This window comes from Panthera leo, chromosome C1 (assembly GCF_018350215.1).
Source record: "Panthera leo isolate Ple1 chromosome C1, P.leo_Ple1_pat1.1, whole genome shotgun sequence".
NCBI classification, from domain to species: Eukaryota; Metazoa; Chordata; class Mammalia; order Carnivora; family Felidae; genus Panthera; species Panthera leo.
Window position 1 is genome coordinate 87,552,849 of NC_056686.1, and position 19,154 is coordinate 87,572,002.

At 36.9% G+C, this 19,154-nt stretch overlaps 1 protein-coding gene and 1 pseudogene across 2 annotated transcripts in view; both read right to left on the reverse strand.

The window, feature by feature from the left end:
- Window positions 1-17,953, reverse strand: part of COL11A1 (collagen type XI alpha 1 chain) — a 233,048-nt gene extending 215,095 nt beyond the window's left edge. For both annotated transcript variants that reach the window (XM_042953107.1, XM_042953106.1), the window contains exons 1-4: window positions 17,843-17,953; window positions 15,892-15,991; window positions 14,151-14,421; window positions 9,809-10,006 (exon numbers count right to left, since the gene is read on the reverse strand). In XM_042953107.1, the coding sequence (XP_042809041.1) occupies window positions 9,809-9,914 (106 nt within the window). In that variant the 5' untranslated portion in view covers window positions 9,915-10,006; window positions 14,151-14,421; window positions 15,892-15,991; window positions 17,843-17,953. The remainder of the gene's footprint in view (window positions 1-9,808; window positions 10,007-14,150; window positions 14,422-15,891; window positions 15,992-17,842) is intronic.
- On the reverse strand, window positions 2,000-2,544 carry LOC122227833 (annotated as a pseudogene).
- Window positions 17,954-19,154: the final 1,201 nt, after the last annotated feature.

Here is a 19,154-nt window from a genome sequence, read left to right on the forward strand (position 1 = left end):
CATTTCTGATTTACAGTGGCCAAACCGATTAAAATGTTTATTTTAAAACTAAAATAAAAGTTTCAATACAAGCATTTGACTTTAATGTTGAGAAAAGCAATATTTGCTAGTATTTAGTTTATTACATGCTATGGAGAGGAGGATTAGAAAAAAGCATTATCTATATTACAATCAGCTGATCTATCAAATCAGTTTTTGCAGAGTCATTATTGTTGGGTAATTGAATATTTATCAAATGATCGGTACATAGCAGATAAATAACCTTTTACTTGACTTCCAGTACCCTGTTATACAAGCCAGACACATTCCCATTTTTGTGTGTATTTAATTTCTTGTTACAGAAGATCCATAAGCCCTTGGATGTGCATCAAAATTATCTGTGGAGCTTTATAAAACACCTATGTTTGGAATCCATACAAAATAAATCAAAATCCACAGGGACGGGACTACAAGTGATTGTGATTATCAAGCCCTGTCTTCTTGACTTTAGTAAAATCCCTTGCTTGTGAGGTCATTAATTCATATGATAAACATTTATTGGCCATCTATTATGCTCCAGGTTTAATGCTACAAGCCAGAGTTTCTTACATAGATGAAAAAGATTCATTCCCTGTTTTCATTTTATCATCAAAAATATTCCGTGATTAGCATTCAACTTTGGAGTAAGTGTAATGGTGTAGCATGCTTTAGGATGCTTTGCAACGCCAACTACCTCAGTCTGCATGGTGGAGGAGAGTTATTTCTTTAAGAGATAATTTCTAAATCCTAAGCAAAAAGCAATGGTAAGCAGTTTGGGAGAGTATGTAAGGTGGAAATCATAGCTTGCTTGGAGGCAAAACAGAGACTGACATTTTCAGGAAACCACAACAATATCAGCACTAATCTGTTCAATATACTTTTGTAGACACTGGCAATAATTAATATATATAACCTTATATATATCTATCTCAGGTTGTTAGTTAAGCTATTAAAGAGCAATTCATTAGAGCCTGACCAACACTTTTCACTTCATTCAACAAAGATTTATCAGATGCTAACTGTGACAGGCTCTGTTCTGTGTGCTTGGGACACACTAATTAAAATAGACAAAGACACCTATCCTAATGATTTTAGGACTATGGAATGGATAAGAACAGAATACAAAAAATATATAATATTCTTCCAAATTATCCAAAATCTATTGTATCCAAATAGATGTAACCACTATTAATCTTACTAGGCACTTGAAACTTTATATACTCCTTGCTTAAAGATGATACACATAATATAATAATTATAATACATGCATAATATGCAAATTACTTTCTAACCTGAAGAATGAGTGAACTAAAATAATCATGAAGCAATAAATATAGATAGGCTATTCTTTACAATAGTTACTAAGCAAAATCAGAAATTCCTAATAGCATACAAAACCGAGATAAAAGTTTCAAAATAAACATATGACAAGAATTTTCCCAATTATTACCTTAACAGATTGATACCACTCTTGGATTAAACTGTTTTGTTCACCAGCAAACAGTGAAATGATGATTTACATTGATGTCAAAGCAACAGTACCACTTCATATGGTGTTTCTATCAGAAAGGAAACTATAATTTTAGAGGTATTCTAGTGAATCAGTAACTTCAAATATGTAGAAGCAACCTTGGAGAGAATGTGGAAAAGTGTTCTTCAAATAAGGAAAGCTAGAGAGACATCCCAAGTCTTTGACTTACAGAGAAGTAAAGAAAGAGAAGATCTAATTACTGCTGACACGACATGAGGAAGTCACTTCACACCACTGTAATTTAACTAGATTTAACCTTGTTCCAGTCCAGTGGGCAATGTAAGAAAGATAATTAATAATCTAAATAGTGACAATATTACATACTGTGCATTCTGGCATCTTGGCAGACACTGGGGACAGAAATAAAACTAAATCATAGTCATTACCCCTCAGCAACTCCTTACAGAAGGGTAACATATAAATGAGTAATTTTTAAAATAATGACCTTCTTTTGCAAATTATATATCTTTTAGTTACATTCTTCCAGTCGATTACACTCCAAACAGCTTTTAGATAATCAGATCTGACACTTGTATAGTGAAGGTAATAAGCATACTACCATATACGTGTCTCCACGTATACTACCATATATGTGGAATAAGACCTGTTGTTCCTTGTGATGGATACTGATTGGAACAGGAAGCGATTTGTAAGTGTCCTTATTACTTAATGAAACCAAGCCAACCACAATCTGAACCTTGAATGCTAACAGACACAGCTGTCAACTTCTCCTTAAATAAGTCAAAGGAAGCAAAGTAACATTTGCTGGTTTCCAGCAACAGCCCTTTTTGTTCTCCACCATCATTAGGGCTTAGGTTTATTCTTGAAAGAGTGGTATGGCCTCCACCACTGAACTTTAATGCAGGCTGAAGAGCTACCTGAATTATAACATCACTTTATGCCAAATCCTCTTTATATTCCTCCTTGGTGGCAAATTATGCACACAATTGCCATGACGCTTACTGTCGTGCAGCTGCATGATTTTGTGCATTAATATTAGGCCCCTGGGCACTATAACCATAAGTCAGGGATGCTGTGTGCAAACATTAGAACACACCATGAAGTAAGCATAGACAAATGATCAAAAAAAAAGCACGGGCTCTGGAGCAAGACTGTCTAGGTTCACATCCTGGGTCTATCACATAGGAGCTGTGTGACATCCGGCACGATAATTAACTTCTCTGTTTTTCAGTTCCTTCATGGATAAAATGGATATTTTAATATTAGCTTACTTCCAGGGCAATTATCAAAAAGAAATGAGATTCTATATGAAATGTGCTGACAACAGGACCTGGTATGTTATTAGCATGCATTTAGTGTTACGTGGAGATATCAAATCTGATCTAAATCTTGAAGTAGAAGACATTTGCTAGGTGGAGGAGAAAAGAACAGATATTCCAGGGAAGGAGAATAGCACATTCTAAGCCAGAGGAGAATAAAGGCAAGAGATTTAAGATGGCTGAAGTGCAGGGTAAATGGGGGCAGGTTTGTGGCAGGTGGGAAATGGCTATTCATGAGCCTGGACGTACAGAGGGGTCCCATCGTGAAGGGTGCTCTATATCATGCCAAACCATTTGGACAACACATTTATCTTCAAAACCAGTGAAATATTTTGAAGACTCATCAGCATTCAAAAAGAAGAGTGACAGCTCATAGGTTGTGCACCACTGTCAGACTCAATGAGAGAGGTCAGAGAAAATACCACTTGAATACACACGGCTCTTCTTTCTCTTCAGAGCTAAGAGCATGAAGTGCAAAAGTGCTTTAGAGTTTCTTATTAGCTTTGTCAGGAATTGCAACCACTGCTCTTTCTGGCAGTCATCCTTTGGGAAGTTGTTTGTGAACAGCTGAGTGAGGAAGGAAAGCCAACCACCTCACACAGTGGAAGGTTCACGCCTGTAAGCCCGGATGCCAGTTTACCAGTCAGACAGAGGAAGGAAGCTTCCACTGACACTCTATGCGCTCAAGTTCTATGAATAGGGACCTTCATTTGCCTGTACAGTACAGGGCCATTCAAGAGCAATTAAATTTGTTTAAAATAAGAAAGAAATGCTTTTTAAGGAAAAAAAGAAGGTTTGAAGGGATTGTAAAAGTTGATTGTGCTAAAGCACTTTTACACAGGTTTGTTTTAGTTCTCAATTGTCAAGTCGTATTTAAGCTGGTCTCTTACTCTGAAATATGATAACCTTTCTTTTCTCTGAGTTCTTTCTCCTAAATTAATAGCACTGTCTCTAATTCCATGCGCAGCAAGCAAAGAGTTTATTTTACCAGATAACAGTAGGTCTGGTGATCAGCCAATGTCTAAAGAACCACTAGCCAAGTCAGTAGTAGGCCAAAGACTGCAACCGATAGATACTACTCGCTAAATCACTTTAAAATCAACTTTCATCTTTACCGGCTAGTATTATTCAGGTTGAGTTTGGAGACAACGGAAAATAGGGGGGAAAAGCCTATAAAAATAAAATCACATTAGGGTTTTGCAAGAAAAAGAAATACATATGTCAGACGCATTATAATAAAGAAGGCTAAAACTAAACTTTATGAAAAAAACTAAAACTTTATGTTCTGAATTAAACTGCAAGAGATGTTGGAAGAAGAAAGTCCAAATTTTGGAAAGTCATTATAGTATACCAAAAGCTACACTGAAATCTACATTTAAAGTGAGAGAATTTAGGGAACACTGCAACTTTTTTATACCATCTGTGTATACCTCTCTTTCTTCTTTGCTAAGGGACAAAACTTCAATGGTCTAAAACAAAGTTTGGTTTCCTCTCACCACTCCCAACTCAGGTCACATTTCCCCAGTATCAAATGAGGGAAGTGGAGGAGAAAAAGCAGAAATGCAGATCAGCTCTCAGCCCCCACTCTGCAGTTGCCTTGAATTCCTAATGATTACACCAACTGCCTCTAATTATTTCTCCAAAGGTAGGAGGAAAAGAAAAGTATGTTTAGGATACAATAGAATTCTGGCTTTTGAATACCTAAGTATAATCATTAAAAATGATATAAAGTGATGGGGAGAGCTCAGTACTTATAAGAACCCTGTATTCATAAAAATTGTTAGAGTTGATCATGAATATAAATATTTAGCTTCCACAGTATCTTCTTCAGGACGCTAAGGACATGTACTGCTTTTTCGCTAAAGATAGGAAAACTCTTTATTTGATGGAAAAGCTAGCCCTACCATTATTGTTGCCAGCACAACAAATATTGTGGCAACCTTTTAAGAGTGTCTACTTCTCTGTAGATTAACTGTCCATTTATTCATGAGATATAAGTTGTTTACGTAGTCTCAGATGGTTTAACAATCCAAAAGGAAAATTAATTAGAATTTGCACTAGTAAGTGCTCTCCTATTTTTCCCCAATGTTTGCCACTTGTTCAGAAAAAGATTATTATACAAGCAAGTCATAGCAAGTAATAATCAATTCATTATCTGATTTAGTAATAAAACCCTATATATATATTTATATATAATATATACATAATATATATATATAATATATATACATAATATATAATACAGCCAATCTATAAGAAACTTGAAAGACACAGAAATTTGACAGTATTTGCAATAAATATAGAGATATATTATTAAATATATTATTTGAAATGCCTGGTCCTCCATTAACAACTTTAGAGTGGATAAAAAACTCACATTCCTAATCCAGCAACGAACGTACACGAAAGATATTTTACAAACTATTATGCTTTCTACTCTGATACCAATAATCTTACAGAATCACATAATCAGGTATATTAACAATAAAAATTATCAAAAATTACCTTCCTCCAAACTTAAGAAACTGAGAAATTTTTAAATGCATTCTATAACTCAATTTCCTATCTGATTTTCTTCAATTTCTTTAATTGAATCCACCTTCTCACTAAATCTAAACTCCAATATGTTCGTTTAAGCAATATTTGGTCGTTCCATAAAGTCTCAGATCACTATTATTTTGAGATATTTTTGTCACTATTGCTGACCTTCACTCTACTTAGAAAAACACTGAATATTATAAAATGTTTTTTTTTATTTTTTATGAGAAAGAGCATTCAGCTAATAACTTTTCTATGATTTAGTTTCCTCATTAGTAAAGCAAGAAGGGAGTAAAGAGAAACAATCTCTACAGCAATGTCTATCTCTAGCATTCTCTTTTAAAAAATCTTATCTAAACACCTTTTCTTCCCTTGAAAAATTCATCTTTTTATGACACACTCTCAACCAAGCTTGATTTGAGTTCATTCATTATCAGTAAATACACAATGCTTCAATAAATTAAGCAGAGTGAAGAGAGTTTTTTCAGAAAAAAAGCAAATTTCTAGAAAAGAAAGGTGACTACTTAGTTTAGGGAGTTTTTTGTTTGTTATTGGGGGTTTCTTTTGGTCAGATATCCTACCCAAAAATCTGAAAAGAGATTCATGTTTGCCTTGCTATATTTTAGGGATAACTTAACTTGAATAATATGCTCCTTCTATGTTACTCACCCTGAAGTGAACATAGAACCCAAAAAATTAATTAAATAAATTGTAAGCAATCATACTACCTAGGTGTATATATTTCTCATTTGCACTTCACAATTGTCTTAACAAATATGAAAATACCTCTTACAGAGTAATTTTTATAAAGTAGAGACTCAGGTGTTTATTATGAAGTAAATTGTCACTTAAGAGATTAACAAACTTAATTTCAAAACTAATAGACAATTTTGTGATGGTGTCCATGTTTAATTGAATATATATGTGCCCCTTAATCTGTGTAAAACAAGCAGGAAGATGCTTCTCATAAGACACCTAATTTTCTTTATTGTTTCTTTATTATAGACTTTGTCAATTTTTATTTAAAAAACAAGAGGAAAGACAATATAAATAATCCTAGCAGGCACTGCATGTGTTGTCAGAAGTATATCTGATCTTTTAACTGATTTCTGATTAAGTAGCCACAGTGGCAAACTTGATCTCTTTACAAAGTTGGATTAGCACATACCCTGGAAGCCAGCACCATTTCACCTGCTGATCCTGGGCACTCAAAACACTCCAGGAAAGCTCACTACCAATTGTTAACTAGCTTTGAAAGTCCTTTATAAAATTAATCAACTTTTTGCAAGGCACAGTATTGGCTTAACCACCAAAGTTTGAATACCATTTTAATTAGTGAAAATGATTCAATTACATACTATTTTTCTCAGTATTCAATTATAGCTTAACCCTTTTTTAAACCCTTAAAACCATCACTCTTAACACAATCACAGCATAGTCACTATAAATTCCAGGTAAATCTCAGGTCCTATCTATGATAAACAATGGCCTAATTGATAAAGAAATCCATAAATTTCTGAGATAAAACATTTATGTCAACCACAGGAAAATATATGAGACATAAAATTGAAGTTGATGCAAGTGAATATATTATAAAAATAACACTCTTATATTAAATCATAATAAATGCTAAAAATCTTTAATAAGCATGTGAAAGATGACCAAGTTAGAAAGTTTGGATTTGCAAAGTAAAATAATATGATTCTGTATGAGATTATAAATTTTCTTTTAATCCATTCACTCCAAAAACTATTCTTTGTAAGGTAGATGCTTTAGGATCCTAACTATACTTTCTTTAGAGTCTAATTTATTGGCAACCCAGAAATTTTTAAGGCTTTAATGTTTTAAATCCAAGAAATGCAAATTTTAGATGAAAATAGGCTGTTTTAAATTATCTTTTGATTTAGCAAACAAATCGCACCATTTCATCTTAGTGACATCAATAAGTTATAGCATATAATACCTTTATTTAGAAACTGGAATGAAATAATATTCATTGTTACTTCAACTGCAAATCTGATGGCTAGTATAAGAACTGGACACTGGGTTTATATTTCCCTTGTGTGATGATTCAGACCAATGTTTTCTTTTTAAACATTAGGATACTATTACTTCCTTTATGAAGTTTATTAAGTGGCAAAATGCCTTCAAGAGTACATTTGTAAATATGTAGCTTCCCACTAGGTAGTAAGCACCTAGCAACTTGATGACACAAATACCAAATCTTACAGTATGACTATACACTCTTGTAACTTTTGAGACATTTCATCAGAAATGACAAATAAAAACAACACATGATCCTTAAACTTTGCTATTTCTCACATTACTTGGTCTTATAATAATAGTAAAGGTTCTTTTTCCACCATTTACTTGACATGGAACTGAAATGTTTATTTAAAAGTGTTTCACATCTGAAGCTAGATTGAAAAGAGCCAATTTATGCAACCCAAGTGTAGAAATTTGATCTTTCTAATATCCTTAGAGCTTTAAGGAAGGCCAAATGTGGAAAATAAGACAGAAATATCTTCAGTGAAATAATCCTTGAATGCCTACAATGGTGTCTCCTGAGTTTATATTTCATCTGTCTTCATTGAAGAAACTCTTGGTTTCTATATTTTTAAATTCAGAGCTGCCATTATGGTACATTTGTCCATATGTGTGTGTAACAAGTTTAAAAAGAAGGAGTATATCTGTTCTTTCTTAATCGAGTGTCCTTTTCCAGAATCACTGTAGTCAAAAGGATTTTAAGAGGCCTATGTGCTGAGGCAGATGCTAAATTCCAAATAAATTCCAAATAAATTCCAAATAAAACCAGCAGAGGGCAGAACAGCGAACAGAAATGACCAACCCAGCTGGTGACCAGGTACCAAAGGTAAAAAGCAAACTTTTGATGGATTCCACTCTCAAAGACTCTATTTATCCTTAAAAATGTTTAAATGAATGCATCAGAATAATTAGCATAACTCGTATCAAAATTTAAGCACAGTCCTAAGGAGGCTCTGGCTGTATTTACCAGTTAAAGTCAAGCAGAAGAATAATCAACCACAGCCTGCCACTCAGGAAGGTGAACACCACTAAGCTTGGGGAAGGAACACAGACCTAGTGTGCCAGAGTTCGGCCTCCGGGAGCGCTAATTCCCATCAAGGAGAGCTCAGATCTTGGCATTTACCAGGGCCAGACTCAGGTTTCTGCTAAAGCCTGCGCATTTGGGGTTGACAACTTCTTTCTCCCTCGGCCAATCCTCGCCACCCTTCTTCCTACCCCCCACTTCTCTGTGCACTCCTGACAAAGCTTGCTTTTCTACTCTAAGCTGTTGGGGCTCTGTTAACTCCAAAGGCGTTTGCCCGCCAGTCGTGTCTACAGCACCTAACGGACCGCTCCAGCCAGATGCCTTTGCGGGAAAGGGCGGGGGAAGGGGAGGGAGGAGGCGGAGGGGAGGAGTGAAGTCGCTCTCCCTCCTTGGGTACTGACAGGGCTGCAGTCTTCCGAGCAGGTCTGGTCATTGAATATTTGGTGGTGCCACGTAGGAACTTTTCCTTACCTCTCCCCTCCCACCCCATCTCAGGCCCCCTCCTCTTCCCTCCCAATCCCTGTTCCTCCTCTCCCACCCCATTTGCTTGGCGAGTTTCATCATTCTCCAAGAGAACTGCGAGTCCAACCTGCAAGAAGAAGTGGGGGGGGGGGGGGGCGAGGTGGGGGTCAAAGTGGAGAGGAGTGGACTGAGATTCAGGGATAAGTGTTCCCCCCATCTTCAACCCGTTCTTTACAACCTGCCAATTTTTTTCCCACTTAAAATCTCTCCAAAACGCCACACACACCCACACCCACACCCACACCCACACCCACCCACCCACCAACACACACACACGGTGTTCTCAGTCTTCTAGATTCATCACCTCTGCTTTCTCTTACATCCCTAAAAGTAAAAGAGCCTGTTTCTCACTTTGTTCCACACAAAGAACTTTATCAAGGTTCATTTTATACCCTTTCTCTATATTCCAGCTCACCCTTAAAGAGATACTTCCATTAGTTAGAATCTGAAGAAACCAGAAGATGTGTTCCAGGGGCAATCTAGGGACTAGTCCTCAAACAAAAGCTCTGCACAACTGCCCTTGTGTTCAAGGTAATATTTTTCCTCTTTTCAAAGACGCTGGAAAGTGGTGAAGGGCATTTCAGCAGGCTCTGTGCTGACAGATCTTTTTTCCTGTTACCTCTTCTCCCATTACTGTCCCGCCTACATCCATCTCTCTCTCCAGCCTTCACTTCAACCTGGTGGCAGCTACAATCTGGATTTTATTTAGGAGAATTGTTTTTTTGGGGGGTAGGGCTTGGGAGGGTGGGGGGAGGAATGGCGGGGGAGGAAGGGTGAAGAGGGGGAGGGGCACAGAATGACAAAGACCGACGGCAATCTCCCACCTCCCCAAAACCACTTTTTTCTTACCTCCTCTGACCTCACTAGCCTGGAAGAGGAAAGTCAGTGCGAGGGTTGTTATGGTGAAATTCCAGAGCCACCGTTTCGTTTTCCACCTAGAGGACCACCGCTCCATCTCCGAGCCCCGCACTCAACCGTGAACTCAGCCCTCGAAATTGCGATTGCAGACCAACTTCGTCCCTTCCCAGGTATCGTCGGGGATGTTTGCTACACAGCCATTGAGGAGGGAGAGGGGGGAAAAGTCAAAGGGCTTTTTCTTTAAAATTCGATGGTTGGCCTCCTTCCTGTGTCTCGCCCCCTCCTCTCCCTCTCGGTTGGCCCCGCCGGCCGGGACCCTCCGATCCGTCCTCCGCGGGGCCCTGCCTTCAGACTGAAGGCAGATAAGGGGCTTCAACCGAAAATCTGAGAGGACTGCGTGCCCCTAAAGGCTTCATGCCGTCAGTGGGCCGGACGAGAGGCTCCGGGCAGCCCCCTCCTCCGCCCACTCCCCTCCCGCGCCCCCCTTACCCCGAGCGAAACTGACAAGCCGGTTGAGGGTCAGACCCAATCACACGCCTCTCGGGCGGCCCCGAGCCCGCCCCCCTCTCCTCCAGCCCAAGAATCAGGACTCCTGGCAAGCCCAGCCCACCAACCACCCCCCATCTCCCGTCGCCTCTCCTCCCTCCTCTCCTACCCAAATCCCAGAGAAGAAATGGGAGGGAGTTACGCGGGACGCGTGCTTGGCTCCAGCACTTTGGGAATGAAAGGAATTGCAGGAGAGCCCCGGAGCCCACAGAGTTTTCAAGGAGCTTCTGTATTCAATAAAAACAGCTACTTGTCTACTTGCACCCGTCTGTTAGCCTCTCGTTCGTCGGCGGGGGAGGGGAGGAGCCCAGCGTCTGATTTGCCACACCGCTGGAGTTCTGGGCTGGCAGCCGTAACCTTATCCTTGTGCAAAAATCTGCTTCTTATAGCAGACGTGGAACCGGAGGATACATTGCTTTGCCCGCTCCGAAAAGTATTTTTATTTTTATTTTATTTTATTTTTTGTGTCTTTAAACTGAGAGTTAGAAGGGATGAAGGTGAGATGGAGGGACCCAGAAGGTCAAAACACTTGATCTTATAGGGAAGCTGTCCTTGGAGATAGGAAACTGACAAGTTTCTCTCTTAAATGTTTAAATTCTGCACTAGCTTCATTCAGTCTCGTCTCTTAAAGAGCTGAACTGTACCCTGAAACAGGAGGAAAAAGATGTATGGGAGCTGACATTGAGGGGGTGAGTAATTTCATTTTCCAGCTGATTCTGACATGATCCCGGATGAGGGGGCAAGGCGGAGGAGAAAAGACCAGGAAAGCATCTAACAAGAGATCTCCAAGCATTTAGGCCCACAGCGCCTGTAAAGGGCCTCAGAAGCTGACAACATGGTCACTCCACAGTGAAAATAGTAAGAGGCAGGTTTCTAAATTCCTTCCACTCACTCTTCCTCAAAGTAACCCACTTAAATCTGGAATATAGATTCCTTGGTCATTTTTTCCAAGTTTAAATTATTCCCTCCTGTTGGCTCCTTTTTGTTCCTTAATATTTCCTGAGATGTGCCTTTCAAAAATTGTCTGGAACAGAGCCCAACAAGGTAGCCAGCATACATTAGGCGCTCAGTAGAGATGGGCTGAGTGAATGGATACATTTTCCTGTTTGTTGACCAAGACTGGGAGCTTTGACCAAGACCTATGCTGAGTATTTAAGACATTTCAGTGCTTAAATTCTCAGTTAAGTTTATGAAGTGCATATGTCCACCGATCTCTAGGAGACTAGTTTTCTGTTAGTTATCAAAATATAGCTCTTGATCCATCATATTAATCAGACAATCCATTTATGTGGTTTAAAAGTTGGAAGGAAGGTCTTCAGAGACTAGTGGAGGCCCAAGATGGAATTAACAACATACATGAGGCATACAAAATGAGGCAACTAAAAAGTACCTTCAACATGACTGTCACCTTCTGTGACAAAGATTCATTCCCACATCAAGAAGTTAACCTCTTAGGTAACAGGTAAAAATAAAAACCTCACTTTATATTAGTAATGCTGTTGGCAGAATGTTTGGGATGACTTATATGAGCTGCAGAGAAATATCACCAACTAGCTTTTCAGAATCCAACCTCAAGTTATTAATACAATTTCATAAAATGATTGAATATCATATTGTGTTTAAATGTGGAAAGTACAATTACTAATTAAGAACCTTATGATGGAAATATAGGTCAATTTACCACCTTAATTATCCTTCATTTTCTGAAAATGAAAAATGTGTTTGCATTTTCAGTTTCCAAACTTTCTGAAACATGATTTTTCTGTTCAATACTTTGTATATTTATGAACTTATTTTATAGGCTTTCTCCTAGATGTGAAAGAGAAAAATTAATACAAAGTTTAGAAACACATATTTGTGAGGCTGCCAGAATCCTAAATAAACTCAATATCCAGAGATAGATAGTTACAGTGCTTGCAGCAACATGTATGAATGGTATTCCAAATTGTTTCTTAATAGCTCCCCTGATTTACTGAGAATTCCATGGGCTGATACTGTTCTAGAAGGTGAGAAATGATGCAGTCAGTCTAGTAAGCCCCACCTTCTGGTCACATCTCAGGCCTTCTCACTGGGGTGAAAGGGTCCTTTCAGGCAAAGTGTCTTGGGTAAATAGAGTTATTACTACTTTATGCTTTCTGTACTCTGTGGTCTAAATTCCTCTGGCCAAGGCCCAGCTAGGCATAACCTGGGTGTGAATTAATGCCTCTGGAAGGAAATACAGTATATTCATGGTAACGAGTAGGTAATTATGTCTAACTCCTCTAGTCTGTAGACAGCTGCCAGACCTAGAGCCTCCCAAGAGCCAGCTCATAGATTTACAGGAGATAAATTCAACAAAAGGAAGAACAACACTAAGCAACAAAGGGAACAGAAGGAAGCCGGGAGACACATATCTTACCACCTTCAACTTCTCAACAGATAACTTCCTGGGGCATCATTTCCTAGGTCACCTTTCAGCTGGTCCTTGCTGTTTATACGTAGATTCAGAATGTAACAGAATACGACAGTTTTCCTGACCTAGGTCTTTAATTTGGAGCACAATTAGCTATGACATTTCTTATCTTGCCACATTAGAAAACAATGTTTGGAGATGTTTGTTCAGCTTTGTAGAATTTGTTCTGATTGTAAGCCTTCAACAACAAGATGGAAACAGTTTAGAGAAAAAAAATAGTCACTTCTTGGGGCAGTTGGTTGGCTCAATCCATTAAGCATCTGACTCTCGGTTTCAGCTCAGGTCATCATGATCTCACAAAGTTGAAATCCTTGAGATCAAGCCCCGTGTCAGGCTCTGCTTACAGCATGGAGTCTGCTCAGGATTCTCTCTCCCCCTCTCTCTCTGTCCCTCCCCCACTTGCATATGCACACACTCTCTCACTCTCTCTCAAAATAAATAAATAAACTTTAAAAAAATTAGTCACTTCTTTTGTAGCAGTATTTTAGGTTGACTTGCCATGGTGGCTTCTCAGAGAAACTAGGATAATAATTTGAAAACTGAGAAGTCAGATTAGGGGAATTTAAAATTTCTAAACAATCTTCAGTGTTCATAGAGCTTTAGTAAACAATGCGACAAGTTCATAGATCTCCCTTAATATCTTCACAAATATCTAGGAATCCAGAAATACAGATTGAGAGCCAATGTTTTAATTATGGAGACCTCAGTAACCAAATTCGACTGAAGAAACCTTGTCCAGACCTGGATGCCGGTAATACAAATAGTCATAAAGTATTGGAGGTAGAGAGGACTCTATATAATAAGACCTAAATCATTACAGGTACAATTAGGGGAAAGAAGAAATAGATGAAATAGCAAGATTTCAGAAAATGTGCATCATCTTTTAAATCATTTGGCATTCATTCCTCTTTTCTCATACTTATGTTTTATTCTATTTTTGTTACATACAACACAGATATGGATGTATGTAATAAATATTATATATAAAATATGCATATATATGTGCCTAGTATATGTATATACATTTTCTCCAAACATTTTACTATAACTAAAACTATTGCATCAAATTTTACTTATTGAATGAGAAATTATTACGGGGGTGGGAAACTCTTGCACACATCAGAAATACTTAAAATGTTTAAAAGAAAATTGCTGTTGAATATAATCCCTCTCTTACTGTGCCTAATGGTTTGTCTTTCTTGCCCTTTTTTGAACTTAGGTCAATTATTTTAAGAAAGAAATGACTAAGCAGTTTGACATTTATTTTACAGTTTTTCTAATACATGAGTGGTTAAAAATTAGGCTCTGTTTAAAAATGGTGTTAGTCCCTCTTACCTCACAGATGAGCCATTGTACTGCAGAAAGTGGGGGTGGGGAGAGGACAGGAAAGTTTATTTCCATAGTCCATCCTAGCTCACAAGTACCCCATAGTGATGACTGGGTGTTTTTTGGCACCTTTCCTGTGAAACAACTTACAGAACTTCAGAGAAATCCAAATTTAGCCCAATTTCCATGATAAAACAGAATCTTCAGATGAAAAGTTTGGTCTGTTGGAGTGGTGAAGGAGCCAGCTCAGAAATGACAGACCCATCCTGTTTAAAATAACCTAAAGAAACAAAATGTAATGAGCCCACAACAAGCAAAGAATATGGACTCATACATTCATGTGGTTCTCTCTTAAAAATATCTTTTAGTTAGCTATACTCGTTATCATAGTTCTTTTTCATAATTGTCCAAAGTATAGAAAAGGAATGAGAAATGAATGATTCAGGATAAAAACTTGGATATTTTTTGGACCTTTGTCAAGATATTTTTACTCTCTGTATCTTTTTTCTTCTTTATAGAATAGATTTGGCATTTGCTAAGCTCCTGTGTGTCAGCAAAAATATAACATGACTTTTTACAAAGTGGTACAGGACAGCATCAACATCTCTATCAGTAGAAGGAGAAGATGGGGTTTAAACATTTTCATGAACCATGCATCATGGCCAAAGTAAGTATCACAACAATAATATATGCCAATGACGTTTCAATGTATATGGCATCCCAACTATCATTTGAATAGTAATCATCTTGATTCACACTAGCTGTTCCTAATAAAATAAGGTTGATGAAGGTAAGAGTTTTAACTTCTTTAAAGGGATTATTTCCTGGGGCACCTAGGTGGCTCAGTAGGTTAAGCCTTCATCTCTAGATTTCGGCTCAGGTCATGATCTGTTCCTGAGATCGAGCTACACCTTGGGCTTCTCACTGACAGCATGGAGCCTGCTTGGGATTCTCTCTCTCTCCCTGTCCCTCAAAATAAATAAACATTTTTCTTAAAAAAGAGTTTATTTCCTCTTAAGAATTTACTCATACAAATAGTTTTTTTTAACAGTTATCATTTCATAGTATAAATAACAAAAGGAACAAAAAGGACCAAATATATCATTGAGCTTTCTAAAATAAGTAGACTACTTTCTTCCACCTCTACCCTGTCTTCACAGAGTGATCTACCCACTGGCATTTGTCAGTAGTTTTGACTTAAAATGATTATTGTTTCCAGACAGCCATATGTAATCTGTTTTGTGCCTCCACCATTTGTACCAATTCATTTCATTTTGGAACCAAATGCATGTGCTTTGGAAAATGAAGACTCACATAAAACAGATTTCTGAATTATATACAATATTTCTCTTATTTTTATATGACAGTCTTATACATTCTCTTGATGCAACAGCAAATGCCAAATACAAGATTTAAGGCTGGTGAATATGGTTAAATATCAAAATAGATCTGATTTTTAAAACATCTGTGATGAATAACTCCAACTTAATTTGTTTTGCAGATTCTTAGTGTTTAATAACCCTCCCAATATTACATTTTCTGCCAGTACTGGTATGGTCAAATTATTGCACATTCAGATGCTGGACAAACAATAGATCCTATTTCAAAAGTGTTCACAGTGTAATCTGTAAAGACGGGAAAATCACATATGGATTTAAATGGTTGCAAAAAAAGCAGTATTTTATATGAAGTTATGCTTTTAAGAGCAAAACATCTTTGTCACTATAACTTTTTTATTTAAAGTTCTTACTTCATTGTTGTTGGTCTTCATAAAATCTTCATGAGGTAGGAATGTGGCAATTTTAATAACTTCATTTTAAGGATGAGGCTAGGCATACTCAAAGTTCAAGCTAGGAACACAGAAACAGAATGTGTGAAAAACATTTTATTTCAAACTTCTGCTCTCATTATTACTTCTTTCTTTATAAATAATGCATTTCTATAATACACATATTTTTGTATTTTGTAGCAGGCACATTATTTTTCTTATAGATTAACCATTAAAATGAATAAAATTCCCAGTACTACAAATCTTAAAACAATGAAAGTTAATGTTACTGACCTTATTTATAGCCTTAAAAAATCTATAAATCTAATTAAAGACATATCTTTGACTACATTTCTAAGAAATAAAAAAACTGTTCTTAAAGATAAATGAAGATAAGTTCTGTTTATCCCAATGCCAACTTTCAAGTTTCACTTTCTTTTGGGATTTTAAAATCATTCTATAACTGTATATGCTTCTGTAGACAGGAAACATTACTGACGTTAACCTTAAGTCATTTTATACTTTCCAAGAAGAGAAAAGATAAAAGCATTCAATATGTTAAAAAGAAGAAATATCATAATTACATCAATATTCTGTAAATGCATGGAACATCTTGAAAGTTTTAAGTATTAGTTAAGAACTTCTAACCCAAAATTTTAAAAATTTCAGGTAGAAGATATTTCAAGCCTTAGATAAATATTTCCTTCTACACTACACATTAACTTCTAGACTACACACATTCATTCTACGTTGTATCTTGAACATCTTGGTTTCCTCTTCTCATTGAACTCTGTATGCTTTTGTTGATGCTTACCTTAATCGTGTGCTTTAATTCTGTTTAAAACACAAAAGATCCTGTTTAAGTGATTTTGTCCATTATTTTAAAGCATTGGAACTTTAGATATGAGTCACTATTATTCCTGAGACCCAAGCTGGGTTGGACCCCCAGGAACATACTGCCAATACCATGGAGCTCTAACCAAACTGGAAGGAAGGGCAAACACCAGTGCCATTGATGAAACAAGATTTTTGAGGTGTGGACAATCAAAACAAAGTATGACATATTCCTTGAGGGACAGTTTACTGGAATATTTTACTAAATTAATGTTAAAACTTCACAAGATCCATTCTGCTGATATAGGTCCCATCAAGCTTAGATCTCTTCATTTCTACCATTTCATGATAATAAGGATCCTGTAGGGTTTGTGTCTAAGCTCCCATGAACTTTGATGTCAACAACCAACCAGCACTGCTTCCTGTAGTCACCATTGTATTCTCTTGTTGTTTCTACCCAATAATTCTGAAGCAGGACATTTAATTAAATTTTGAAAAATGGGTAAGAATGAAAGAAGGAAAATGTCAACAAATTCATATAAGCAATTTTAAATCATTGCTGACAAATAAATTTTTTAACTCATATGTAAACATATTGTAATGCAAATACAGACCAGCAAAAATAGTGCCATAAGTTATTCTCAAAAATATGTCATATATATGGATAATGATTTTACAAGTATTTGAATGGAATATTGGCCTAAATCCTAGAACTTTACATTAGGGTAAAGAAATAAAAATCTGTTAATGAGTCAATTAATTAGGAAATCAGGCATCTTACTTTGGGAACAAACTGTCACTTAAGAGAAAGTGATTTTTTTTTTTCAAAATCTACATTCTTTAGTACTGTTTTAAATGGATCTCTATTTGAGATTATCATTTACATAAAAATTATGTAGTGATCAGAAATGTTTTAAATACACACACACACACACACACACACACACACACACACACGCACACCTTGGTAGTTCAAATGAATCACTTAATGAAATGTAAACATTATCCAGAGATTTTGTGATTGATATTATAGTGTTCTGAACAAATATGCACTGGCTTATTTAGTCTCTGACTATAGACAAAGAAAGATACTACTTACTGTTTATTGAAAACCTGGCTCAGTCTTCACCACTCTTGTCTTTAGCAATATTCCTGGGGACTATTCACAAAGAATGCCTATCCGGCCTATTATTCTCATAGCCTGTGGACATCTTTGAGTCCATTTATATTCCAAATCTATTACTAAGATATTTTCCTGAATCTTGTAGTTCCAGAGAAATTTATTCCTCAGAATTTCAGGGCCTAGGACAGGGATAAAAGGTTGAGTATTTTTGCAAGAAAAGCAATCAGCATTTGAGAAAATTAAGTATCTTGACGGAGGATTCCAGGGTACTAGAAGAAAAGAGATGAGGAGAAAACATAATGGAAACAGGAAAAAATAGACATTTAGCAATCATTATAAGTGAGAAGTGTTGAAAAAAGGGAGAGTTGTCTCAGAAAATGTTTTAAGAAGGGGCGCCTGGGTGACTCAGCTGGTTAAGCATCCGACTTCGGCTCAGGTCATGATCTCATGGGGCTCGTGGGTTCAAGCCCCATGTGGGGCTCTGTGCTTACAGCTCAGAGCCTGGAACCTGCTTCATATGTATTCTATTTCCCTCTCTGTTCCTCCCCTGCTCATGCCCTCTCTCTCTCTCTCTCTCTCTCAAATTAAAAAAAAAATGGAAAAAAAAGAAAATGCCTTAAGAAGTGTTACTCCATGATGCATTTTCTTACACACTCCTTTCTCCTTATTTTTTTTTTAAGAAATTGGGTGACTTATAAACAAAATTTATTTCTCATTGTTCTGGTGCCTGGGAAGTGTAAGATCAAGGTGCCATCAGATTTAGTGTCCAATGAGGACCTACTTCCTGTTCATACATGACTGTCTTTTTGACTATAACTTTACATGACAGAGAGGCAAGGTAGCTCTCTGAAACCTCTAAGAGCACTAATCTCATTGATGAATGCTCCACCCTTGTGACCTAATTACCTCATTCACAAAGGCCCTACCTCCAAATACCTCCCATCACTTCAGGGATGAAATTTTAATCTATGAATTTAGAGAGGGGACACAACATTCAGTCTACAGCAAATGTCATTCATTGCATGTATCAGATAGGCAAGTGAACTAGTCATATTTTGGTTCTTAGGTAAAATATTCTGTAGGATATATATCAAGCAAACCAATTGAAATCTGTATTTACTGCTCTGAATGGTGACCCACACTAATGACAAGCTTAAGTTATTTCAATTGTATATTTTTTTATTTTTATTTTTTTTAAGTTTATGTATTTATTTTTGAGAGCAACAGAGACAGCATGAGTGGGGGAGGGGCAGAGAGAGAGTTAGAGAGGGAGAATCCCAAGCAGGCT